Below are 26,914 nucleotides of genomic sequence, written 5' to 3' on the forward strand. Positions count from 1 at the left end.
AGAAAAATTAAATCTATTTTCTGTGTGGCTGCAGCCCTCTCCAACAGGCCATAGAGATGTGCTCAGCCCTGGAAGCACCCCAGGAGGGCTGGGGTGGGGATTTACCCCAGCACCTGGGGGATCTACCCCAAATCCACACACCAGAGCCATTTAAACACAAGCCTGACACAGGCTCTCACCCCACCAAAAAGCACCAGCTCTTGTAAAGACATGCCATTGCTTTTTAAAAAATGCATGAAGGATCCATTTTGCCTCAGCAAGACAAGATCAGAGAGAGCCTTTTTATATCTCTGGCTGGCATCCCTCCAGAGTGGGAAAACAGAAGTTTAGTGGGAAGATGGGAAGAGAGATGGGGGCAGGAGAGCCAAGTTTCCCCAGCAGGCAGCATGGAAGCAGTGGGAGGCAGAGCCTCTGTGCCAGGGTCACCTGCAGTGTCCCTGGGGACCCCTCAGGGGCTGAGCAGAGCAGCAGGTGTTTGTCACTCAGCCCTGGCCCACAAATCCTCCTCCACACCCAGGGAGAGCAGCACCAGCCCCTCTGCAGGCTGGGTCAGTGGAGCAGGAGAAAATCTCATCTTCCTTTGGCAATCCCACAGCTCCTGTGACTGGGAAGGAGATCCTCACTGGGAATATCCTCAGAAGAATTACCAATCCTTCCAATACCACAATAAGGGGCAGTGCTGAGGGCACAGAGATGAGGAGCTCTGCCATCCTCCAGCACAGCTGTGAGCCAGTCCCAGTGATAAAGCACTCAGAGCACCCAGATCTGGGTTTTTAGTCTGAATGTGCAGGGAAAGGAGCCTTGGAGAGGGCAGAGATCTGAGGGGAAGGGTGAGCCCAGCACCAGGAACACTGAGAACCACACAAAGACACCTCTGCTTGCCCAGGCAGCCCCACAGCCAGCAGCAGAAGGTGGAGAGGTGCCAGAGGAGGCTTCCATGAGGAAATGGAATTATTTTTTATGTTTTGATTTATATCCTACCTGTGGGCTCCTGCAGGGCTTTCCCCTCCTGAGGTTCTGCATGTTGGATGCGGTTGTGCTCACCCTCCTCCTTTTGTGCCTCACCATTCTCAGCAGGAGCAGATTTTTCTGGAAGGTCTTTATTTTCTAGTGCTCCTTTTGCTTCAGCTGGAACATGAAAGAGAACAGAAAGCTTCAGGTCTCAGGAGCACAGGCAGGCTGCAGCTGGAGGGGTGAACTCTGTGTACCAGGGGTGAGGTTGATGAGACATGGCTGGTTCATCTCCCCACAGCCCCACTGCAGCAGCACTGTGCCCATGCCAGTGTGGGGTACAACATGAAGCAGGGGCTGTTTCAGGGCTTAGCACAGGGTGAGGGTTTGTTTGGGTTTTTCCTCTTTGCAATCAACCCAGTTCAGACCATCCCAGCTTCCCTCTGGGAATTCCAACCCAGAATGAACTCCATGATCAGCCTGGAGTCCCTGGCTAATGCTGATCATCTCCTATTCATCTCCACCTTACAACACACACAGCCACCACAACACCCCTCACTCTGCATAATTACAGCCAGTTCGAATTTGCAAGGCATAATTACATGGCAGAGCAGCTCTGTCTGTAATTAATTTTATTGAAATCTGAACCAGAAAGGGGAACAACGACAGCCATGGCTACAAGAACTGTGCAGGAGGAAGGGAAGGGAGCTCTGTGCAGGCAGCACACCCTGAGCAGCTGCTGGAGGTGCAGCCTGAGCTCTGCTCAGGGCAGCAGGGCAGTGCCAGGGTGGGCACAGCTCTGTCCTGCATTTCTCACCTGCTGCCTCTGCCTGGGAGCTGCCTGGCCCTGGCACTTTCTCATCAGGGCTTGGAGGGGGTTTCCTGTCCTTCTCCTTCATCTTCTCTGAGGGAGCCTCACTAACTTCTGGCACTTTGGATTCTGCTTCCATCTCTGCTGTTGATTCTGCAAATGGAATGTAAAGAGTAAAAATTCTTATTTTAAAATTTTGATCAGGATAAATAAAAATCACTCCCTTGCCTGAGTTTTTCTCTTCCACAAGGAGTGAGGGATTTCCTCACTTCCAAACCCTGATTTTTAGGATCTTTCTACCTTCCTGCATTCTCTTTCATTCACCCACCTGGGCCTCTCAGTCACTACATTCTAGTGGGGTTTTTTTTGGTTAAAATTTCTCTCTTGAAATTTATCCTCATCATTAAAGAGTATTAGAAGAGAAGAAAAAATATCTCACTCCAACCCCATCCACAACCAGTCCACATATGCTGCCCCTGCCCAGGACTATTTGCTGCATTTTGGCAATATAAATATGAAATAAATACAATTTGGGAGAGCAGTTTTCTCTCCAGAGGGATGGTGCCCCTGGAGAAATCCACACAGCACAGCAAACCTGCACGTGGAAATCCAAACACCCCTCCCAACACCTCAACACCCACACTCACCCCAAGGAAAGGTCCCAGAATTAAACTAAGCCTTGTTGTCTCTTCAGAGATTGTTCCCAAGAAGCTCTGTTTGCCAGCTCTGTGTCCCACAGGATTTGGGAGCTTTTGGTGAGAGCTGAGGGTGGTGGTGACACAAAGCCAAGCACCAGCCAACACCTCTGCATGGCTGTGCTTAGGCCACTCAGCACTGCTAGGAATGCCCAGTGAAAACTAAAAAACCTTTAAAACCCTCTAGTTTTATGTTTCACAAGTGAAGAATCCCCATGAATTCTTTTCTGTGTATCCTGAGAGCAGAGCTGAGCTCTCCCCAAGGCTCTTCCCCCAAAGCCAACCAGTGCTGGGCTCCAGAGGCTTTTCCAGCCTGAATCATCCCTGCCTGGGACTCTGGGATTCGGGCACACTCACCTGCAGGACACTTGTCCTGCTGAAGGGCAGCCTGGGATGTCAGCAGCTCCCCAGACACAGCAATCCTGGGGGCAGCTGCAGGGACAGGCTGAGCTTCCAGTGCCACCTCCTCAGCATCCCCAGCAGGGACAGCCTTGGCTGCAGCTGCAGGAGCAGGCTCAGGATCCAGGCCATGCTGATGGTTGACTTCTGCTGCTGGGCCAAACTCTGCATCTGCTGCTGGGCCAAGCTCAGAGCCCAGAACGTGCTGAGCTTTGCTTTCTGCTGCTGGAGCAAACCCCAAGTCCAAGGAATGCTGAGGTTCTGCATCTGCTGCTGGAGCAAACCCCAAATCCATGTTCTGGTGGGATTCCACATCTGCTGCTGGAGCAAACCCCAAATCCATGTTCTGGTGGGATTCCACATCTGCTGCTGGAGCAAACCCCAAATCCAAGGCATGCTGAGGTTCTGCATCTGCTGCTGGGGCAAACCCCAAATCCATGTTCTGGTGGGATTCCACATCTGCTGCTGGTGCAAATCCCAAATTCATGTTCTGGTGGGACTCCACATCTGCTGCTGGAGCAAACCCCAAATCCATGTTCTGGTGGGATTCCACATCTGCTGCTGGAGCAAATCCCAAATCCATGGCATGGTGGGACTCCACATCTGCTGCTGGGGCAAACCCCAAATCCAGCCCATGGGGGGACGCCGCGTCTGCAGCCGGGGCGAAGCCAAGCTCTGTCCCTGGGCTGGACACACCATGGACACCTTTGGGAGGGCTGGCCTCAGGGGCAGGAGAAAAGCCCAGCTCCATGGCCTGGAAGGGGTTGGAGGCAGCTGGGGCAGCTTTGGGGTCTGCAGCCCCAGCCCTCTGTGCAGGAAGGGAGGCGACGTCGGGGACAGAGGCTGCACCTGCCCAGAACACAGCACAGAGTCAGGGAGAGCCACAGCACAGCTGAGTGCTGGGGGACAGCTGGGGACACACAGGGACACTCCTGGGCCTCCTCCTGCCTCCCAGCACCACCTCCTGCCCCTGCCACCATCCTCATCCTCCCCTGGCTGCCCCCAGAGCTGCTCCTGCTGCAGCCCCACGTGCCCTGTGTGCTCCCATTGCCCTGCTCCCATCTGCTCCCAAGGATGGGCAGTTTGTGTCCCAAAGCTCCCTGATGCCACCCCACTGCCCTGCTCCCATCTGCTCCCAAGGATGGGCAGTTTGTGTCCCAAAGCTCCCTGATGCCACCCCATTGCCCTGCTCCCATTGCCCTGCTCCCATCTGCTCCCAAGGATGGGCAGTTTGTGTCCCAAAGCTCCACACAGCTGGAGAGGGGCCAGAGCTGCTGGATGCTGTGCCAGGAGCACATTCCAGGCAGGAATCCCAGCAGCTTCCCCAGCATGGGCTGAGCTGGAGGCACCTTCAGGATGTCCCAGCTTCACTGTCCCTCCCTGCTCCTGGGCAGGGACACCCCCACTGTGCCAGGCTGCCCCAGCTGCCCTGGGACACCTCCAGGGCTGGGACAGCCACACATTCCCTGGGAAAGCTTCTCCCTCCACACAGAAAATGTGGGATCACCTGTGTGAGCCCAGCAGGTTTTCCAAGAGCAGAAGTGCTGACACACTCCAGAGCTACACAATCATCCTGAACATCCTTGTGCTGGTGCTGGGGGTCAGTGTCAGCCCTGGCACTGCTGACACAAAATCCTCCCACTAATCCCAAATTCCTTCCCATTGGCCTCGTTCATTTTTCACACAGCATCTCCCAACACGGAGCTGGCAGCTCCAAACCAACATTTGTCACTTCCCAGCACAATCAAACTTCTGCATTTAAGCTCCTACTTGCCCAAAACCCCCTTCAAGGAGGTTTTTCAGTCAGTTTTTGTTTAATGTTTCAGCTGTCCAGAGGCAAGCTTTTCCAAATGATCAGTGCCAGAAGCTCTGTCTTCTGCAGCTCCAGACAGCCCCAAGCTCTGCCCACCCCCTGTGCCCTGAACATCTCCCATCTACTGCTGATGACCAAAAAATAACATTTCTGCTGATTTTTTGAGTCACATCTAAAAATATCCTCCCCAACCAGTGGAAAACGTATTAAATCTAAATTAGATACTTCAGCTGAAGTCAGAAAGAAATTGAAAAAATGGAAAGTCCCTTTTAAAATGGTACTTAAGGATCCATTTAGAGAAAACAAATATTTCAGTGAACCAAACCAAAAGGATGCAGCATGCACCAGCCCTCATTTGGGTTTGACTTTGTTGTGGGTCTTTAAGTGATACCATGATCTTCTCCAAAAGAAAATGTAAAGATTGTGATTTTACACTGTAAATAATTAGATATGGATGTTCCCTGGAGAATGATGGAAATGAGTGGGATAAAGTATTAGGAAACTGGATAACAATGATATAAAATGATGATATAAATATGTTAAAAATGTTGGTTTTTTTAAGAGAGTGTTTTAAAAGGACAGGTTGAAAGGCACTTGTGACACCTGGGGCCATGGGTTGGACCTCAGAGGGCATTTCCCACCTAAACCCTTCCCTCCCTGTGCTGTCACCACATCCTTGCCATTTCCTGCAGCTAAAATGTGGGGACAGCAGAGACCCATGGGTCAGCTCCTGGGCTGGGACACCAGTGAGCAGATTTGCTGTTTGTCCCCAGAGCTGCAGGCACAGCAGGGTCTGTGCACACTCTGTCCCCATCCCACACTCTCCCAGCAGCACAGGCTGCAGGATTTACCTGCTGTGCTGCCCTGGGGTCCCCCCGTGGCTGCAGCCTCTCCTGGCAGGGCTGGGGCTGCAGCAGGAGCGTTCCCAGGGGCTGCTGCTGCCGTGGGGCTCTCGGGCAGGCTGGTCCTGATGGCTTCTGTGGCTGCAGGGGGCACTGGGGACAGAAACAGCTGGATGAACAGCTGGAGTGAACAGCTGGAAAGGCACAGAGCTGATGGTGTGCAGGGACACCTCCTCAGCATCCCCATCCTGCTCACAGAAATTCAGATTTACTGCCCACTGTCAGGAAAATCATCTGAGCAGGGAAACTCCTGAATCCCAGAAGTGATGAAAGTGGGGAGTGCTGTGCTACAAACCCAGCCCCAGCTCCAGAAACTCCCTGCCCATGACAGGGTGAAACTCTCTCTGTTCCTCATAGAAATAAAGATCCATCATGGGTCAGGTTTGGTAACACACACGAGTTCCCAGTGGGATAATGTCCCAGTGGAGCTTCCAAGATGTGACTGTGAGCAGAATTTAAAGGTAATTGTAAAATCCCAGAAAAGTTGGGTGGGAAGGACCTCAAGGATCACCCAGGGACACCCTCCAGTGTCCCAGCTGCTCCAACCCTGTCCAGCCTGGCCACCCTGTGCCAGGCCTCCCCACCCTCCCAGGCAGGAATTCCCTCCCAACACCCCATCCAACCCCCCTCCTTTCAGTTTGAAGCCTTTCCCACTCCCCACAGATGCATTTCCACCCCAAGCTGGTGTGAGCAGCACACAGTGCTGTCCTTGCTGTCCCTGTCCTTGTCCCACCTGGCTGTCCCAGCCTCCTGTCCCCTGGGGAGGCACACAAGGACAGAGCTGGTTCTGCTGCCCAGGAGCTCCCCACCAACATTCCCTGCACATTCAGCTCCAAACTGCTTTTACCTGGTGGCTCAACAAAGAAAGAGGTGTCTGGTCCCTTCATGTCCTGCTGAGCTCCCATCCAGTACTCTTCAGGTGCTGTGGGAACAAACACAGAGTCCAGCCCTGACCCCCGGAACATCCTAAACTGGGATTTTCCAGCTGCCAGCCCTCCAAACCCAGCCAGAAGAGAAAAGCTTTGCTCCTCACCTGCTTTTCCTGGCAGGAATTCTGTGCCTGACTCGAGGCCCATGAAGGCTGAGGGCTCCAGAGCCTCTGCAGGGGAGTACAGGGACCCCAGGAAAGGTTGTTCAGGTCCCACCATGGATCCATGTGGAGCTAAGGAAATAAAAAACTTCTGTTCATCACCTGCCCTAAGGACTTCTCTCCTAAATTTCAGATCCTACCACACTTGGACTGTTCTGCTCAGCAGCAGTTCAGATAAACCTGCATCAAATGTTAGTTCTGCTTCACAAACCATAAATTCTGGATTTAACAGAACTTTCTGACAAGGTGTAAGAGAGTAAACACAGGCAAATTATTTCCTTTGGCTTTCTGCTTCTGCCCCCATGAACTCCTGCTGGTAACCCCTTAATAATCCAACATGAATATAATAATCCAAGAGGTGAAATCCTGATCAGCACTTTGCTGAGTATCTGCATTTTAGCCATTAAAACAAGAGCAGGGGGAAGAAAAAAGCTTGTGAATTGACAAGCTGAATTTCCAGTACATGAAAGACAAGAGAGGAGGAGCTCACCAAGGATGTCCCTGGCAGCCTCAGCGTGGCCTGGGAACAGTGGCACGTTCTTCATGTCCGTGGGGAAGGACAGATCTGGCAGGTTGTCCCCTCTGTGCACGCTGAAGGGGTCTGGCAGAGACACAAGCAGGCAGGGTCAGCACCCAGGACAGGAACACGTTGGAACAACAGGGTGAGGATGCAGCAGATCCCAAGGAAAAGCAGCTTTTGGGATTGTGCACCAGGAGAAAACCTATTTGTAATTAGAATTTACACCCAGCAGCAGCTCTGTGGCTGATTTTGGGGGAAAGTGGATCATGATTGTTCCTGGAGAAACTGAGCCCTCCCCTCCAGGAGGAGCCAGCTGGACACATCCCAGGAATCTGAGCCAGGAGCAAGGGCTGGGCTCAGCTCAGAGCCCCCCACTATGACCCAGGCTGATGGGCTGGCATTTTAACCAAGTTACTGGGAAATTAAAACATCTCCCAGTGTCCCAGGCAGATTGTCCCATCCCTGGCAGTGCCCAAGCCAGGCTGGACAGGGCTGGGATGGTGGGAGGGGTCCCTGCCCACCCAAGAGACGGAGTGGGATGAGCTGTGAGGTCCCTGTGAAGCCATCCCCTGTGTCCTGTCCCTCCATCCTTGTCCCCAGCCCCTCTCCAGCTCTCCTGGATCCCTCCAGGGGCTCTGAGCTCTCCCTGGGTGCTCCCTTCCCCACCCTATTTCCAGACTCTGGGATTTCCCCCAGGCACAGCCAGCTCAGGGGATCTGGGGCTCATTTCCATGCCAGCTCTGTCCCTGCAGGGCTGACAGCCCAGCCTGAGGTGTTCCCAAGCCCACAGTGTGCTGGGATGTCAGCACCAGGTGAGCTGAGTAATTCCTCTATAACCTGTCAGATTGAGATGCCAAGGGAATATCTTCCCTCAGAGCAATGTGCAGAATGTTTTGATTTCAGGCTGGTTAGAACAGTATTGCCAGGTCTGAACAACTGACTTCTTCTCAATTAAAAAAGAAAAAAAAAACAAAAAAGGAAAAAAAAAAAAAAAGAGATCATGACTGAAAGCAATTGAAAATAAAAAAATAATGCTGATGTTCCCTCTCTGCCCAGCACTTGGATGATGTAAAAATGGGCAACTCTGAGCCAGCCCTACTCTGCTCCAGAGGGAAAAGGGGAGAAGTGGGAGAGCTGAAATTCCCCTGCTGCTCCCCAGGGAACAAGGAATTACAGGGATGGGGCACCACTGGCCAGAGAATCCTCTCTTTGGGGGGGAAATCATCCTCCCATTTCCCAAAGAGTGGGCACACAAACACTGAATAAACCCAGAGACTTCTCTGAGTCTTCTCTGGTGTTCCCATTCCCAAGTCCTTAAAGCTGCTCAGATCCCTCTGCTCCATCATTCCATATATCCATATAAGCAGAATTCATTTATCTCCAGCTGCAAGAGCAACAGGACACACTGATCCTGAAATTCCCAGGTGTGCAACACACTCCAAGGACAGGAAACCTGAAGAAATGTGAACAAATGAACTGAAATATTCCAATTATTCAGGCCAAAAGAACACTGGGTGATGGGCCAGGCATGTGAATTGTTCCTAATTAACAAATCTGACATCTGGCTCTTGAGCAGAATGACATCAATGTCCCATTCCTGCACCCACACAGCAACAGGAGGGAAAACCCAACAAACCTGCAGCTCCTCATGAATCATTTCTCATCCTTGTGAAAATACATCAGCTCCTCACAGAGCCTCTCACAGACATTGTCAGTAAGGAAATCATGCACTGAGCAGGGCTGCAGTACTCAAAAATACAGTAATAAAAAAAAAGTTCCATCCTGCATCTTTTGAGGTTGATTGCCTGGGATAATCTGGGCAGGACACACATTTCTCAGCCAGCAAGCAATTTAATTTCCAAAAATGAGAGGGGAAAAAAGAGAAAATTGAGGGGCAGCTGCAGGGTGAAAGTGTATCTGTGTGCAGGGCTGGGTCACACAGGGTGCAGCTCATTTTCCTGTAAACCAAACTGAGTTAGCAGAAAAAACAGCAATTGATAAATGCTGAGTGTATCCACAGCAAGGAAAAAGTCAAATCATGGAAACTGATTTAAAAAACATACATGGAATATTTTTGTATGTAAACCATGTGCATAAGTAAATGAGTACAGGTGCTTAATTAAATTTGTGCAAAGCTTTTGCCAAACATGTGAATGCTAATTGCTTTGCACCAATGAATATAATAAGTTATTGTGATGTATCAATGACTTAAAATCATGCTTTCTTAGGAGTGTATAAACTAAAGAACACTCTAAATAAAGGAAACACATTGTTATTCTATTCCACTGTGTGTCTGTGTCACATCCAACCTGGCAGTGACATGGCAGCAGCCTGGGGACACATCTGGGGAGGTCTGCACTGAAACCCACAGTGCTCACAGCTCTGGGAGCCCCAAAATCTGCTCTGGGCATCGAATCCCACACCTGGAGGGGCTGGGAGAGACCTCCCAGAGCAGCTCCAGCCTTGGAGCAAACACAGCACAAACAGCTGTGTGTGCTTGGGTTTGGAACACCCAGGGACAGGAATCCCCCAGTGCCCTGGGCAGCCCCTTCCAACCCCCAACCACCCTTCAGTGAAGGAATTTTTCCAATTTCCAACCTGAACCTTCCCTGGCAACCCTTGAGGTCACTTCCACTTGTCCTGTCCCTGTTCCTGGAGCAGAGCCCAACCCTCCCTGTCCCCTCCTGGCAGGGAGTTGTGCAGAGCCACAAGTTCCCCCTGAGCCTCCATTTCTCCAGGCTGAGCCCCTTCCCAGCTCCCTCAGCCCCTCCTGGGGCTCCAGCCCCTTCCCAGCTCCATTCCCTGGACAGCTCCAGCCCCTCCAGGGCTCTCCTGTTGGGAGGGGCTGGAGCTGCCCCCAGGATTCCAGGGGGTCCCTCAGCAGGGCCAGCACAGGGGGACAATCCCTGCCCTGGGCTGGGCCCCCCTGGGTCCCTCCAGAGCCTTTCCCAGCCCCTCTGCCCAGCCTGGAGCGTCCCATGGGGTGACATTGAGTTCCATGATGTGACACTGAGCTCCATGGGCTGACACTGAGCTCCATGAGGTGACACTGAGCTCCACGGGGTGATACTGAGCTCCATGGGGTGACACCGAATTCCATGAGGTGACACACTGAGCTCCATGAGGTGACACTGAGCTCCACGGGGTGACACTGAGCTCCATGATGTGACACTGAGCTCCATGGGCTGACACTGAGCTCCATGAGGTGACACTGAACTCCATGGGGTGACACTGAGCTCCATGATGTGACACTGAGCTCCATGAGGTGACACTGAGCTCCACGGGGTGACACTGAGCTCCACGGGGTGACACTGAACTCCACGGGGTGACACTGAGCTCCATGGGGTGACACCGAATTCCATGAGGTGACACACTGAGCTCCATGAGGTGACACTGAGCTCCACGGGGTGACACTGAGCTCCATGATGTGACACTGAGCTCCATGGGGTGACACTGAGCTCCATGGGGTGACACTGAACTCCATGATGTGACACACTGAGCTCCATGATGTGACACTGAGCTCCATGATGTGACACTGAGCTCCATGATGTGACACTGAGCTCCATGGGGTGACACTGAACTCCATGATGTGACACTGAGCTCCATGAGGTGACACTGAGCTCCACGGGGTGATACTGAGCTCCATGGGGTGACACTGAACTCCATGATGTGACACTGAGCTCCATGAGGTGACACTGAGCTCCACGGGGTGATACTGAGCTCCATGATGTGACACTGAACTCCATGGGATGACACTGAGCTCCATGATGTGACACTGAGCTCCATGATGTGACACTGAGCTCCATGGGCTGACACTGAGCTCCACGGGGTGACACTGAGCTCCATGGGGTGACACTGAACTCCACGGGGTGACACTGAGCTCCATGGGGTGACACTGAGCTCCATGGGCTGACACTGAGCTCCATGGGCTGACACTGAACTCCACGGGGTGACACTGAGCTCCACGGGGTGACACTGAGCTCCATGGGGTAACACTGAGCTCCATGGGGTGACACTGAGCTCCATGGGGTGACACTGAGCTCCATGATGTGACACTGAGCTCCACGGGGTGACACTGAGCTCCATGGGGTGACACTGAGCTCCATGAGGTGACACTGAGCTCCATGGGGTGACACTGAGTTCCATGATGTGACACTGAGCTCCATGGGGTGACACTGAGCTCCATGAGGTGACACTGAGCTCCATGGGGTGACACTGAGCTCCATGATGTGACACTGAGCTCCATGGGCTGACACTGAGCTCCATGGGGTGACACTGAGCTCCATGAGGTGACACTGAGCTCCATGAGGTGACACTGAGCTCCATGGGGTGACACTGAGCTCCATGAGGTGACACTGAGTTCCATGGGGTGACACTGAGCTCCATGATGTGACACTGAGCTCCATGGGGTGACACTGAGCTCCATGGGGTGACACTGAGCTCCATGGGGTGACAGAGCCCTGAGGGCAGCACCTGGCCTGGCTGACAGCCTGGTCCAGCCTGTCCTGGCCCCCTGGTCCTTGCTCAGGGCTGGCAGGGTCACTCTGAGCCTGGGCAGCAGCAGCTCCTGCAGGGATGGGGCAGGACTGGAGCCCAGGGGAGCCCAGGGGAGCCCAGGAGGGTGCCCAGGAGGGTGCCCAGGAGGGAGCCCAGGAGGGTGCCCAGGTGCCCCAGGCAGGGGGGCTGCAGCCCCTGAGCCTCCTACCAGCCATGTCCATGGGCCTGAAGCACAGCTCCCTCTCCTCTGCTGCCCACGAGTCGTTGCGGTCCAGGAACTCTTTGTAGGACATCTTCTCATCCATGATCTCTCCTGGGAACACTGGCAGGGGAGAAGGAAAGAGCTGGTCAGAAGCCAAATATTGAAATATTTATAATGGACTGGTGCACCATGTGACATTGGGATGTGGCATCCCCAGGTAACAGGGACTGGCAGCCAAACCAGACACCAAAATTTTCATTTTTTACTGGTTTGATCCAGCTCTGCAAATCCAAGGCACACAATAATGGGGATCTCTTGTCCTCAGGCACATGGAGATCAAGAACAGCCTCCCATGGAAGTGCTGCCCTGGTACCAAAGGAACAAAACCATAAGTCCTGAAGCTTTAAACAGGACAAAGTCAGGGGACAGGTCCAAAATTAACACCCAGACTAATGACTTTTAGCTTTAATTAAACACAGACACTGTGTGTGACACTGTGTGTGACATTCTGTGTGTGTGTGACACTCACTCCATGTTGTCCCCACTCCTGTGTGTCCCCACTCCAGGCTGTTCCAGGACAGCCCTGAGCACCCCTGGGTGCCCCCCGCCAAATATTTCTCTATATTTTATTTGCTACTATAATGGAATTTTGGTAATATTTTATTTAGCTTTGCAAAGTGCTTTGGAGATGAAGTGCCACTGCAATGTGTCAAGAGACATTATTATTATTTACCATCATTTGTGGTACAGGACAGCAAGGGATTTAATTAGATTCCACTGTAAATTCCTCCAGACAGGAGCCTGTCATTTGCATGTCTATACAACTATTTAAAGCAAAAAAAAAAATAAATAGAAGACACTGAAAGTCCTTGACAGTGTGAGGAAGAGCCTGGGAGCAGATAAAACATTCAAGAACCTCTTCAATATGATGATATTATGAGCCTGATGGAGAGCACCCACTGCTTGAACTCCCAATATTTGAAACAAATCAATTTGTGAGCAGTACAAACATAGCAGCATATTGCCATGAGTAAAGATTTCACAGGGAAAAACATAAAATTAGGGTCAGAAAGGTAAAACTGAAGAAACCCCTCCACTTTGGGGGGTTCAGCAGCCAGGCTGTGTCCATACCTGTAAATAGAGAGGGGAAGCACAGCCAGGGCTGGAGAAGGAGGGAGGACAAAAGGAATTAATGGGAAATATTTGCGTCCCCAGCAGATGAAGAGCACAGCCCAGGCAGGTTTGTACCCTGAGCTGCAGCAAAGCCCCAGAGCCCTCTGGAAGTGCAGCAGGAGCAGCTGGAGCTGCCTCTGCCAACCCTGCCAGGCTAAACCAGCACTGGAATGTTCTGCACACAATATTTGCACAACAGATGCAAATTAAAAACCCAAAGCTGGCTCTGCTTCCCAGCAGGAATCCTGGTGCAAGGAGGGGTGCAGGGAGAGCAGGGACAGTACAGGGACAGTGATAGGGACAGAACAGGGACAGGGACAGCACAGGGACAGCACAGGGACAGGACAGGGACCCTGCAGCAGCCACCCCTTCCCTGTGCCAGCCAGGGCTGAGCTCCCCTGCCAGAACCAGCACAACAAAGAGTTCTGGATCACAGACACCAGCAGCAAACCCCCCTCTGCTACTCCCAAAATGTTTTCCAAGTTTTTTGCCATCAAGTGGACACTTCCAGCTCGTTTGTCATCCCAAAATTCAGTTTCCCTTATCAAACCTGGAGCACCAAACCTGATCTCAGATTTCCCAAGGGTTGGGCAAAGAGGATTTCTCAGTTCCAAACCCAACCCCCCCAGAAACACTTTCTGCCTCTGACCTACCAAAAAAAGCCACCAAAGCAACAAAAAGGAGAAGCCAAACTCTTCCAAGGCCCAGTGAATGTGCATGGGCAGCACATAATGCACTGCACACAAAATGCAAATCTGACAGATCCCACAGACCTGTAAAGCAATTTTAGCAAGTATTAAAGCTGGCTGATAGCTGAAAATCCGGTTACCAGCCCTGATAATATAAACCAATGTAGGATTAGAGCTTACAGAGTCTTGCTTAAAGGAAAAAACACCATTAACAACATACTCACAAAGCAAACTTGCTGCTGGCAGTAAAGCAGGGATCCCATGCAGGCAGCACCTCCCTGCAGGATGCCAGGGGGAGCATTCAGCAGTGCCCAGCTGTTTGTGTGATCATCTCTGCACAGGTCAGCACAGCCCCAGCTCCCAATAACCCAGCCCAAAGTGACCACCAGGCCACCAGCAGGGGCTGGGAGCTGGGACAGGACAGCCAGGGAATGTCCAGCCAGGGAATGTCTAGCCAGGGAATGTCCAGCCAGGCTCCCTGAGGACAGGATTACACACTAAAGCTGCTCTCTGCAGGGGATGCTAATCTGGGGAGGCACTGCCCAGACCTCCAGCTCAGGGGTTAAGTATCTGCAAAATTAATGAGGGAGCAGCCAGGAGAGGGCCCTGGCAGCACCCAGCAGGGAAAATGAGCACAGGGAGGCTTGGGAGCTTCATCCCACAGGGAATTCACCCAGAGCAGCCTGGGATGGGTGCAGCTCACAGGGAGGCTCTGCTGGCCCTGCTGCAGTCCCCACTTTGCTCAGCCATGCCAATAAATCCCCATCAGTGCCACAGGGAATGCAAATCCCCACCACACACATCCCCCTCCTCAGGGTGTGCCATCTGCAGCCTCAAAAAGGAGCTCCAGAATCAGTCATGGGATGGTTTGGGCTGGAAAGGACCCAAAATCCCATCCAGGGCCACCCTGCCATGGCAGGGACACCTCCCACTGTCCCAGGATCCAAACTGGCTTTGGGCATTCCAGGGATCAGGGGCAGCCACAGCAAATCTGGGAATTCCAGCCCAGCCAGGAATCCCTTCCCAATATCCATCCATCATCCATCATCCATCCATCATCCATCCATCATCCATCATCCATCCATCCATCATCCATCCTCCATCATCCATCCATCATCCATCCATCCATCATCCATCATCCATCCATCATCCATCCACCCATCCATCATCCATCCATCCATCCACCCATCCATCATCCATCCATCATCCATCCATCATCCATCATCCATCCATCATCCATCATCCATCCATCATCCATCCATCCATCCTCCATCCATCATCCATCATCCATCCATCATCCATCCATCCATCCATCATCCATCCATCCATCCCTGCCCTCTGTGTCCTGTCCCTCCATCCCTCCAGCTCTCCTGGATCCCTCCAGGCTCCCTGGAGCTTTTCCTCCTCCACACTGGATGCTTTAAGGATTCACTGTTTTGGGAGCACTTGGTGCCTGTGCTCAGGACATTTATCACAGGAATAACTTCTGCTTCCCACTGAGGGATTTGTGAGAACTCTGCCTGCAGGTCTGTCTGGTGTTCAGGCACACACCCCTTCAATCTGGAGCTGTACAGGGTGGGATCTACCTGCAACACCAGGTAAAAACCCCAACAGGCAGCCAAGACATTCCAGGCTCTCCTTCCCTTGCTCAGGACATCACTTCCAGACATAATTCAGGGTAAGGGAGGTAAAAGTTTCCCCTGAAAGGTCTCAGGGTACCCCACAAGATGCTCAGGATCTTTGTGCCTGCTGGCTTTAGAGCAAACATTGCAGGAACATCCCCTCAATGCTTTGTTATCAGCCTCATGGTTTTATAAAATAAAATATTGTCTAGTTCAGTTCAGAGTGAAGGGTCTGAAAACCCCTGTGAGTTTTTTGCAGACAAGCATCACTAATCCCCAAAATCCAAAGGGATAAGCACAGACAGGAACTACATGGAAAAAGATGTCACCCAGCCACCCAAAGGGAGGTGTACATTTTTATCCAAGGGATAAGAGCTCAGGATTGCAGGAACTTTCTGCATTTAATGAATATCCAAAGCACTGATGGAGGAGAATTCACCCAGAGCAGAGCTGTCAAAGCTGGTTACTCCCTCCCTTCCTCTTGGCAAAGTGAATGCAGCAATTCCATGCCATGGAGAATGAAACCTGAGGGGACTGGACACTGGACACTGGCCAGAGAGGCTGAGGAGTGTCCAGCCCAAACCCAGCTGAGCAGAGCCCAGCAGAGCCTGCTTTGGGAGAGGTGCTGGGTTTGGGATGTCAGAGGCTCCTTCCAGCCTCCTGAGCTCCCTCAGATCCAGCAGCTCTTTGGAGAAAAGACATTCCTGTCCTTGCAGAAGAGAAAAATTTAACTCCAGTGCAGAGCCCAAATCTGGCTGAGATTACACAAAACACTTTCACTTCATCATCTTATTCCAAATTCCCACCGTCCCAGGCTGCTCCAAGCCCCATCCAGCCTGGCCTTGGACACTTCAGGGATCCAGGGACAGCCACAGCTGCTCTGGGAATTCCATCCCAGCCTCTCCCTGCCCTCACAGTCAGGAATTCCATCTCAGTATCCCATCCATCCCAATATCCCATCCATCCCAGTATCCCATCCATCCCAGTGTCCCATCCATCCCAGTGTCCCATCCATCCCAGTAATCCACCCATCCCAACATCCCATCCTTCCTTGCCCTGGCACTCTCAAGTCCCTGAAATGAGAAGCAAATTAAATTCCTCCACTGAGTTGGATGGGAAGAAGAAGAAGATCAGGAATCTATTAAAGGCCCTCAAAAACTGCAGGGCATTTCAGAGGGTGCTGACAGTTCCAGAAGGGTTTTGCTGCTCTCCCTCTGCAGTTCCATGGGTTACATAACCCTGAATGCTAAAAGGGCTCTGTGCTAGGGCTGTCACAATCACTATCTCCAAACTTCAGAGATGCAAACTCAGTAACTTGAAAGTTCAACACAAGGTTCATGTTCTGCCTTGTAAAAAAAAAAAAAAAAAATCTGCAGTAGCTACAGTCTCTTGTCCAGTTTTTTTCCCTTCCTCATTCTCCTTCCCAGAGGGAATTTTCTGGCAGCAATTGCTTTGTCATCAGTTGGGGGGTGGAAGCACAGAGCTCCCATCTCCCAGCTCTGCTCTAATTGCTCTGTGTTTGTTCTGCTGCCCCTGCTCCCCATGGCAATGCTGCTCAGGAAGGGAGGAATCCTCAGCAGGGCTCAGCTTTATTCCTCAGAGCCCTGGACCAGGGGCCAGCAGGGCTCCCATCCCCTGAGCCACCCTCACAGACTCACCTTCCAATGACAAAGGCACCTGAAGCTCTGGTTTAAAACAAAAAACTCACTGAAGACTTATTTCCACCTCACTGGAAATGCTCCAGGTGTTGGGAGCTGGAGAGGGACAAGGCTGGAGAGACAGGACACAGGGAATGGCTGCCAGAGGGCAGGGATGGATATTGGGAAGGGATTCCTGGCTGGGATGGAATTCCCAGAGCAGCTGATCCCTGGAATGTCCAAGGCCAGGCTGGACACTTGGATCACCCTGGGACAGTGGGAGCTGTCCCTGCTTGGGTTTTTTGTTTGGTTTTTCTCAGCTCACTTGTGTTTCACCTGGGGTTCCTGCCTGAAGCCAGGACCCTCTGCACATCCCAGGCAGGGAATATTTCAGTGCACACCAGAGGTGCTCAGCAGGCCCAGGGCTGGTGCAGGGGATGCACAGAACATTCCCTATGGGAAGGCAGGGCAGCAGTGCCAGGGTGAGCCAGCTCAGTCCCTTCCCCATTCCCTGCCTGGGAGAAGAAGCACAGCAAGCTCTGTGCCCAGGAAACAGAAGCTGAAATAAGATCAATTTTGAAGCAAAAGGATCATAGTGAGGAGTGGGCACTGTCCAAACCCCACTGTGCTGGCATGGGGAGAGCCCCAGGGATCCCAGAATCCTGGAATTATCCAGGCTGGAAAAGCCCTCCCAGAGCACCAGAACCAGGCTGTGCCTGATCCCCAAACTGTCCCCAGCCCAGAGCTCTGAGTGCCACCCCCAGTGCTCCTGGGACACTGCAGGGATGGGGATCCAACCCTCCCTGGCACTGCCAATCCCTGCCCACCCTTTCCATGGGCAATTCCTGCTGCTGTCCCCCTGCCCAGCCTGAGCCATTCCCTCCCTCCTGTCCCTGTCCCTGGAGCACAGCCTGACCCTCCTGTCCCCTCCTGCCAGGGAATTCTGGAGATCCAAGTTCCCCTGATCCCCTTTTCTCCAGCTGAGCTGTGAGCACCAGCTGGAGCCTCCCCCTGTGCCAGCCTGGCCACAGCTCTGAGACCTCACAGGGCTGGGGGTGCTGGGACAAAGATCCAAGGGACAAAACCTGGGTGGAAAACAAGGATCACCTGCACTTCCATGGAACCTCCCACCCAGCTGGGCTCCAGACTCCCCAGGGAGTTTTTTGGGGACTGCAGCCCCTCCATGCCCAGTGCCAGCCCAGGCAGGGACAGAGTGTCCCTTGTGCTGTCACAGAGCAGTGACAGTGCAGTTTGCAGAGGCAGCTGGGACCTGCAGCACTGCCAGCCCTCCTTCTGAGCAGGCAGAGGCAATTTCCCCTGAAAGGGCTGTCACCAAATTTAAACAGCTTCATCCTCATTCAGGGAATGCTCCAGTTCCAGCTCCATGATGGGACAGAGGCTGAGTGCAGGGTCAGGAGCAGGGCAGAGCAGGAGGGAACAGCCAAGGACTCATCCAGCAAAGGTCCAGCTGAGCCTGGGGCTCAGAGCTCAAACAGGCTCACAGGGACACAGGAATCACCACCTGGAGGGGTGTTCAAGGCAGGCAGCTCCCCCAGGAAAGGAGTCTGTAGGACAGGGACACACACACCAGAGCCAGAGAATGAACCCAGACCCTGGGGGTGAGCAGGAGCAGCTGCAGTGGGTCTGGAGTGCAGGATGTGCCCAGGTACCTCAGCACAGACTGGCACAGCAGTGGCCCTGGAGTGCAGGATGTGCCCAGGTACCTCAGCACAGACTGGCACAGCAGTGGGTGTGGAGTGCAGGATGTGCTCAGGAACCTCAGCACAGACTGGCACAGCTGGGCATTCCAGCCCCTGGCAGTGCCCAGGGCAGGCTGGACTGGGCTTGGGCAGCTGGCACAGAGGAAGGAGTCCTGCCTGCCTTCCCACAAACACCACTCCATGGTTCTGTGATTCTGCTCTGGCTCAGCAGAGGCCCAGGAGCACTCTCCAGTCCAGCCCAGGCACAGCTCAGGGAATCCTGAGCCAACACCCACCCAGGGCTCAGGACACCACAAACACAGAGCAGCCAAACCACCACCTGCTGCCAGTCTGCACACAGGACAAAGTGCCCCTGCTCCCAGGAAATCCCAGAGCCACAGAGTGGGTTTTAAAAAAATACCTGAGGAATAAACAGTCAGCAAAACTCCAAAAAGAAAACATTCCTTACTTCCCACTGATGATGACCTGGTACCCCAAACCTTCCCTGAGCTTTATCCTTCTGAGTCCCAACCAGTCACCCAAACTACCACAAAGAGTAAACCTGCAGATTCCTCTTCAGAGAACACAAAAACCACTCCTTTATCTTTAGCAGCCCAGGATTTCTCCTCCTGCAGTGCTCTCTCTGTGGAAGTTGGTACCTGAGCTGTGTTCCCAAGGCTCAGCCATCCCTGTTTCCCTTGCCTGGCAGAGCTGGGCAGAGCTGCCAGGAGCAGGATCAGTGCCAGGAGCAGGATCAGTGCCAGGAGCAGGATCAGTGCCAGGAGCAGGATCAGTGCCAGCTCCCACTCCCATCACCCAGCAGGACACAGCCTGAGCTGCTGCAAACCCCAAATCCTCCCCTGACAACATCCCAGACCTGAATTCTTTTTTTTAAATGCAATCAGGGCCAGAGGAGAGAACAAAACTAAGTAAAAGCAGCACTTACAGTCTCTGCTGGGGATCACAGCTCCAAGTGTGCTCCTCTGAGAGTCAATATTTACAGAACCATGAAGAAGAACAAGGTCCACACAGCTCACCTGATCCACTAGCAGCACTTTCCCAGAGCTGTTCCTCTGCCTGGGAGGGCACAAAACTGCTCAAAACTTAGAGCAAATAAAGCAATGAAACACCCTGGCTGCACCACGTTGTAGCTACACCTGCTCACACCCCATCACTCCAGTGGTTCTCTCTGCTTGTGTCACCTCCTGTTCTGCTATCTTTTCATGAAACAGGTTACAGATCAACAATGCTGCACACCCCCAGCCCTCTCCATCACCTGGGATCTCCCATCCCCATCCTGGAGCTCCCTGCCCTGCTCCCTGTGCTCTAATCCTTATCCAATGATAAAAACCAGAACTAAAGCAGGCAAAGGGCTGAACCCTGCATCACCTTCCCCTCTCTCCCTTCACAGCTTCCTTCCAACCTTCTCTTATCTCTGATAAACTGGAAATCCTCCTCTTTTGACTCCTGCACTCCAGTGCTTGTAAATCACTGTGCACCATAATCTGGGGGCTCCTTAAATCTCTCCAGCCCTAAGTCCTCACTTCCATCCTTATTAATTTCCTCCTTTTTTCCCAGACTTCTAAAAGCACTGGCCAGAGCCTCCTTGGGATGGTCAGTGAATGCCTTTCCTACAATCCAAATCACTTCCCTCCATCTGTTTTTTAGCACTTTACCTTCCCAACAGGTTTAACTCCTGCCATCCCTGACTGCTGAGTTTGAATTTATTGCCCTTTTCTCCCTCCTGCCCATGTTTTTATCACCTAAAAACAGCCAATTCTGTCATATTCCTCATTCCCCACCTTTTCTCATCCAGCTGTCCTAAGGGGAACCATGCAGCAGCTCCATGATTAAACCTTCTGCAGGTTCAAAACATCCCAATCTTTAATTTAATTCAGCTTGGGAGCCAACACTTCTCCCCAAGAGCTGCCATGAGGAGTGAATTATAAACATGTAAGGAGTGTGGAAAACATCCCTGTAATCCTGCCCCACGCTCCACCTCAGGTATCAGCAATTCCAGCCTGCAATTCCAACATTTGGGATGCAAAATGCTTCTTTTCTTTTGACCTACATATTTTGGCACTTTCAGTCTGCCTCACATGAGATGGAGGAGCCACTCAGGAGTGACAGTATTTACTGTCACCCTTGAAACACATCAACACACACACACATCTCTGTATAAAATTAAATTAATTTTTTTCTGCTCCTTCCTGGATCCCATCTGTGGGTGCACGACCACAACACCCCCCACATGCTTGTTGTGCAGAATGAGATGGTGATAATGGAAATAAGGGCTTAAAATAGCAAATTTCCCTTCAGCACTCAGTGCTGTTTGTTTGTGGTGTGATTCCAGCAGCCCCTGCTCACACACATCACCCTGACCTACTTTCAGCTTTCCCAATCCCGTGGCAGAGCTCACAGCAGCAATCAGCAGTCAGGAGAAATCTCTGTGCCACGTTTGTAATAGAGTTTTATGGCCATTAATTCCAGCTAGTGTCACACTAATGACACGAGGGACATCAAAGCATGAAGGCATTTACATAATACCAGGAATCTACAATTCCATCACTGTTTATTCAGGCAGCTTCTGCTGGCTGTGCCCTTTTGAAATCACTCTGATTTACAGCCCTGCACAGGGGCAGCCAGTTTTCTAGGAATTCTTTAATTCCTCACCAAGGACTCTCTGATGTTTTGAAATAAACCCTGCCCATTTTATTTCCTTCTGAAAATCTAGGAAATGCAGTGGTTTCATTGCTGGGGATGGACCCTGAGAGCTCACCTGGAATCTGAGGGAGCAGCTCCCACCCAAGCACCACAGGCATGGGATAGAAGGGAAAAAAAAAAGAATTATTATTAGAATTATTGCTCAGCTCCATGCTCTGGAACTGAACTGTCTCACCTAGATGGAGCTGACAGCAGGGGCAGGCTGGGCTGTGATGGAGACACGAGCAGACAGCTCCAGGGTTCTGGGAGCTGCTCCCTGCCCTGCTCACCCTGCAGGGCTCAGCCAGCCCAGACAGCTCCCCAGGCTGGGGCTGCCTTGGGGACAGCACAGCAGAGCTCAGAGTGTCACCTTCAAACCCAGGCAGGGACCAGGAGGGCACAGGGCAGCTGTGGGGGACCCCAGATTGCACCAGCAAGGGACAAATCCTCAATTCCTGCCCTCCAGGTCCCTCTGGGGTATGGTGTGGAATTGGAATTCACCACCAGAAAGATGAGCATTGAGAATTGAATCCCTGAATGGATTGGGTGTGGAGGGACCTTCAGGATCATCCTGTGCCACCTGGGCAGGGACACCTGGGACACCTGGGGACACCAGGGCAGGGACACCTCCCACTGCCCCAGGCTGCCCCAAGCGTCCATCCTGGCCTTGGACATTTCCAGGGATCAGCCACAGCTGCTCTGGGAATTCCATCCCAGCCCCTTCCCACCCTCCCAGCCAGGAATTCCTTCCCAAAATCCCACCTACATCCCCCCTCCTTCAGCTCAAAGCCATTCCCAGTGTCCTGTCCCTCCATCCCTCATCCCCTTCAGCACTGCTGAACCTGCTCTTGCTCTGTTTTCTTCAATTCACAGAGGTTTAATGCTGAAACCTGATTTTAGCAGGACTGGACACACCCCTAAGACAGAAAAGCAGCACAAAACTCAGAATGTTAAAATCTGATGTGATCCCTGTGACCAGCAATTCTAAAATCATCACAAGAAACACAACTGCCAGTTGAAACACTCATCAGCTCATTTATATATTATATATATATTTATGTGTTTTTAGCTGAAAGTCTGGCCAGGTAAATCTCATCTTGCTCAACCCTCAGCTACAAAATGGGGCAAAACTCTAATTTGGATCTTTCCATGATTATCTCATGATTCCTACTCAATCTGAGATTGTCTTTGGTACAATACAGAGCTGCACAAAACTACCTGAAACTTTCAGAGACACACATAAAATTGCAGATTTTATTTTTCTTTTTTTTTTTAAAGCAGCATCAGTAATTTTGGTTGAGACATGGAGCACCCAAACTCTTGCAAAGTGCCCATGAGTGTTGTTTTGAAAGAGCTGTTTGCAGCACAGGGAAACAGGAGAGTGCTAAAGGAGGAGATGGAACATCACAGATCTCCCAGCAAAGGCTTGACAAAGCTGAAAGCAAAGTATTTTTATCTGTAGCCAGGGGAAATGTTAGGGAAAGTGGAGACACAAGGAAATGACACAAAGGTAAATAAAGAGTTGGCTAAGTGACAAGTGGCAAGGCAATGTCAAAAGGGGAATTCTCTTCCTGGAGGAACACAACCAGTTATTAGAGTGTGAAGATGGAGGAGCCAAAATAAACCTTGCTTAATGTTTTCATTTCTAATCCTAGAAATCAAAAAGCTCTGATGAAATGAAGTTTGAAGGATGTTTTCTCAGAGAAAATACTCTGCCTGCACATCCCAGGGCCCAGTGTGTGTTACCTGTGTGGGCTGGAGGAACAGAACTCCAGGGTTTGGTGAGCCCTGCCTTTCCCTTCCCATCCAGGATATTCCCATTCCATGGTTTCTCTTGGCAGATTCCACTGCCCAGCCCAGCACTGGGTGGGAGATTTGGAGCTGGGCCCCAATTGAGGCAGAATTGGTGACATCCCCTGCAGAGGCAGAGCCCTCCATCTCTGCTGTGCCAAATCCCTGAGCAGGGGAGGTCCCAGAGCCACTGCAGTGTCCTGCTGAACATCTCTGCTCCTGCTGCTCCCACTGCCAGCCTGGGCAGTCCCAAAGGTTGGCTCAGGAACCCTGAGCTCTCCTCCCAGCCTTCCCACTCACTCACAGGAGCAGTCCCAGTTTCCCTCCTGGAGCTGGGAAATTGCCACCATGGAAAGCTTTAATCTGCACAGGTGAACAAGGACTCCAGAAGAATGAAATGTTGTTTTCCAGTCCTTCAGTCATCTCTGAGGGAACTCTCTGAGACCCAAGTCACTGCTGAATCCCCAGGAGTTTCAGGGAAAACAGAGAGTTTGGGCAGAGTGTGGCTTTCCAGGGGCCACACCAAACTGAGGGTGTGGAAAACACAACCCAGAGAATCAGAGAATATCCTGAGCTGGAAGGGACCCATCAAGGCCAACTCCTGGCCCTGCACAGGCTGAACTTGTCCCAGAGAACCACAGGGAATTCTCTTTGAGAGAGACAGATCAGACATTCCCTGGCAGGAGGGGATGGGGGGTCAGGGACTGCTCCAGGAACAGGGACAGGAGAGAGGGAATGGCCTCAGGCTGGGCAGGGGGACAGCAGCAGGAATTCCCCATGGAAAGGGATTGGAACTGCCCTGGGAGGTGCCCAGGGGAGCTCTGGAGGTGGCACTGAGTGCTCTGGGCTGGGGACAATTTGAGCACCAGGCACAGCTGTGACCTTGGAGCTCTTTTCCAACCTCATCAATCCCACAATCCAGCCAGATGCAGTGTGCTCTCACTGAAAGGGAGAAGGTTAAACAGCATCCTATGGGACAGAACAAAATCAAACATCCCTCCCAGATATTTTTTGGAGGGTGGTGAACTGTGTTTTGCTCATGTCCTGCAGTCTCCTGTCACTTCTGTGCCTTGCCAAGTCACTTCTAATTCCAGAGGTGCCTCCAGCATCAATTGTCACAGAAACAGGCACAGCCCTGAAGTTGCAGAGCTGTTCCCAGGGGAGCTGTTAATCCTGCACTGTTTAGCAGATTGGTTAATGCCAAGGGAAGCAGGGATCCTGCCTGGCCACCCCCAGGAAGGAGCTTTTTTGCCTCCCCCTGCTGCCAAAATGAAGGGACAGGTTTGTGGGAAAAGGCAGCACAGAAATCCCAACCCCACCCCAATGCTGGGAACAGCTCCAGGGGAGGAGAGCCCAGCTCTGCCACACTGAGCTGAGCTTTACCCACCAAATGGAAAAGCAGGAGAACAACCTTGGAAAAACCATCCCACACAGCATCTCCCACCTTTTGAAAGGACAAGGGCCTGCAGGATTATCCCTCAGGAAAGGAGACTGCTCCAAAGGGACCAGGGGTAGATCAGGATCCTGAGCATCTCTCACACATTATTCCAGCTCTGGAACTCCACAAAGCAGCAAGGCTTTCCTGTTCTGGCACTCAGCAGGAATTCAGGAAGGTTTAATGCCACACTTGCCAAAAGCCAGAGTGTTTGAGCCACACCAGCCCCACACTCAGCATTTCATGGGTCAGAGCTGGGAGCAGCTGCAGAAACTGCACAGGACAGCAGCAAAAAGGGGAGATTACTGCTGAGGATATATCCAAGTTATATTTCAGGGACTTGCTCATGCAGGACTGAGAGAGCTGAGCTTGTTCAGAGCTCTCTGCAGGGAGAGCAGCTCTGAGGGGTTTAAGGAGGAGGCACCAGAGCCTTGCTCAGCATTTCAGAGTTTCCTCACTCAGCCACTCAAGAGCTGCTCCAAGGTGTAGATTTGCTCTCAGCCCCAACCACCAAAGAGCTCCTGAGCAGCTCCACAGGATCCAATACGTTCCTTAACTATAAAATTTTTCTTTTTTCCAAAAAAAGGTCCCATTAATCCAAGATTACCCCGGTGCCAACCCACCCTGCAACGAGAACAACAGCTGGGGTGCAGCTAGGGGAGATAAAATGCACAATATAATCAGCCTTACCCTATTTGCAGTGATGGGGCTGAACTGGAAGGAGATTAAAGAGCTCAGGGCTCGGAGGGAGCCCTGGGCAGAGGCAGGATTAGGGAAGTTTCCTATCCCAGGTTCAGATTTAGCCTGTGTCACACGACCTCTCAAAGCCATCCCAGCACACCACTCTCCCCCAAGGTTTTGTAAGCAGGATAAACCCCCTCAAATCCCTTCTTAGAGCAGAACCCCGGGGCTGGAGGGGAGGACAAGGAGGGGAGCCCAGCCTGGAGCAGCTCCAAGCCCACCCTGCCCTGCTGAGGATGGAGCTCCCAGCCCCAGGGCAAACACCCAGCCAGGTGAGCCCAGCAGGGATTAACTCACTGTGAGCCACAGAGAGGGGTGATAAAGCTGAATAAAGACTGAGCTGAATGGTTGTGTCTCTTACAGGGCTGCTGTTTGTTTTCCTTTGGCAAGGCTCTCATTGAAATTCCCCACATTTCATCTGAAGGATCCCTGCAAAGACTCCCCACCAGTGCTGGAATAAGCAAGGGAATAAACATGATGTTGTTTAAAGCACTGAAGAAGGAGGGGGGGAGCTCTCTAAGTTCCAGAGAGACAAATTAAAGCAAATTGGGTAATGTAAGTGCAGGATAAGAGCAGGGCTCTGGATGAGGAGCAGGGTCAGCTCCTCCTCCCTGTCTGCAGCACCAAGTCTCTGTCCCTTGTACCTGCCTCAAAACCACCTGAAAACACCAAGGTTTAAAAGGCTGCCACAGAAACACACCTCTGAGAAACAACAAGCTGATTTTGTGTAAAGGCTGAGAGCCCAAAGGATGGGCAGAGAAAAGGGTTCACATTTTCCAGGAGGTCCCAGCTCTGCAGCACCTCCCCAGACAAGGTTTAAGTGCATTGATAACACATTAAATCCAAGGTACAAGCTCAAAAGTTCATGGCTTGAATATTTTAAGTCCCAGCTACTTGCTCAGGAAATTCAAGCCTTGGAGGACCCCATTAATTCACCCAGCTGTCAGATCCTTGCTAGAACAACTCCTGAGCACGCTGCAAAACAGACAGGGTTTGTATTGCCAGTTTTTAAAGCTCACTAAGCCTCCCTGTTAAGCTTTTAATAGACTTCTCGACATATGTATGACTTCATTATAATCCTTTTAATTTCCTATTCAATGAGCCAAGGCAGGGACACCCCACCTCTGAAGCAAAGTCTGAAACAAAAAGAAAAAGCAAAGGCAAGCAGCAGATTGGTGGGGAAGCACCATCTGAGGGAGAGCCAGCATTTTGTACAAGAAAACATACAAAACTTTTTCCTGTTTTTCCCTCATCCCAGAGCTCTGTTTCTCCCCATCCTGACAGCACAGGATCCCAGAACTGGGTTGGAAAGGAGCTAAAGCTCACCCTGCTCCACCCCTTCCCCTGCCCCAGGTGCTCCAAACCCCAGTGCCCACGCTGGGCACCCCAAGTGCCACTGCCCCCTGAGGCTGGCAGGAGCTGCAGGGCACCCTGCTGTCCCTGGGGACACTCACAATTCCCTGCAGCAGCAGCAGCTCCTTACACAACAGCCTAAGCTGCTTTGGCACAAGCAGCAAAGCTCCTTGAGCTCGTCCTTCCCCAT

General features: G+C 51.9%; 1 protein-coding gene across 10 annotated transcripts in view; it reads right to left on the minus strand.

Annotated features, from left to right (window-relative positions):
- Positions 1-26,914, minus strand: part of MAP4 (microtubule associated protein 4) — a 135,946-nt gene that overhangs the window by 50,213 nt on the left and 58,819 nt on the right. For 7 of the 10 annotated variants that reach the window (XM_033055235.2, XM_033055226.1, XM_033055292.1 and 4 more), the window contains 8 exons: positions 11,887-12,000; positions 7,152-7,262; positions 6,605-6,733; positions 6,419-6,493; positions 5,521-5,664; positions 2,815-3,705; positions 1,769-1,915; positions 982-1,128 (listed from right to left, as the gene is read on the minus strand). In XM_033055235.2, coding sequence (XP_032911126.1) covers positions 982-1,128; positions 1,769-1,915; positions 2,815-3,705; positions 5,521-5,664; positions 6,419-6,493; positions 6,605-6,733; positions 7,152-7,262; positions 11,887-12,000 — 1,758 coding nt within the window. The remainder of the gene's footprint in view (positions 1-981; positions 1,129-1,768; positions 1,916-2,814; positions 3,706-5,520; positions 5,665-6,418; positions 6,494-6,604; positions 6,734-7,151; positions 7,263-11,886; positions 12,001-26,914) is intronic. The other 3 variants (XM_033055252.1, XM_033055272.1, XM_033055282.1) reach the window with 3 other exon arrangements.

This window comes from Catharus ustulatus, chromosome 1 (assembly GCF_009819885.2).
Source record: "Catharus ustulatus isolate bCatUst1 chromosome 1, bCatUst1.pri.v2, whole genome shotgun sequence".
Lineage (NCBI taxonomy): Eukaryota > Metazoa > Chordata > Aves > Passeriformes > Turdidae > Catharus > Catharus ustulatus.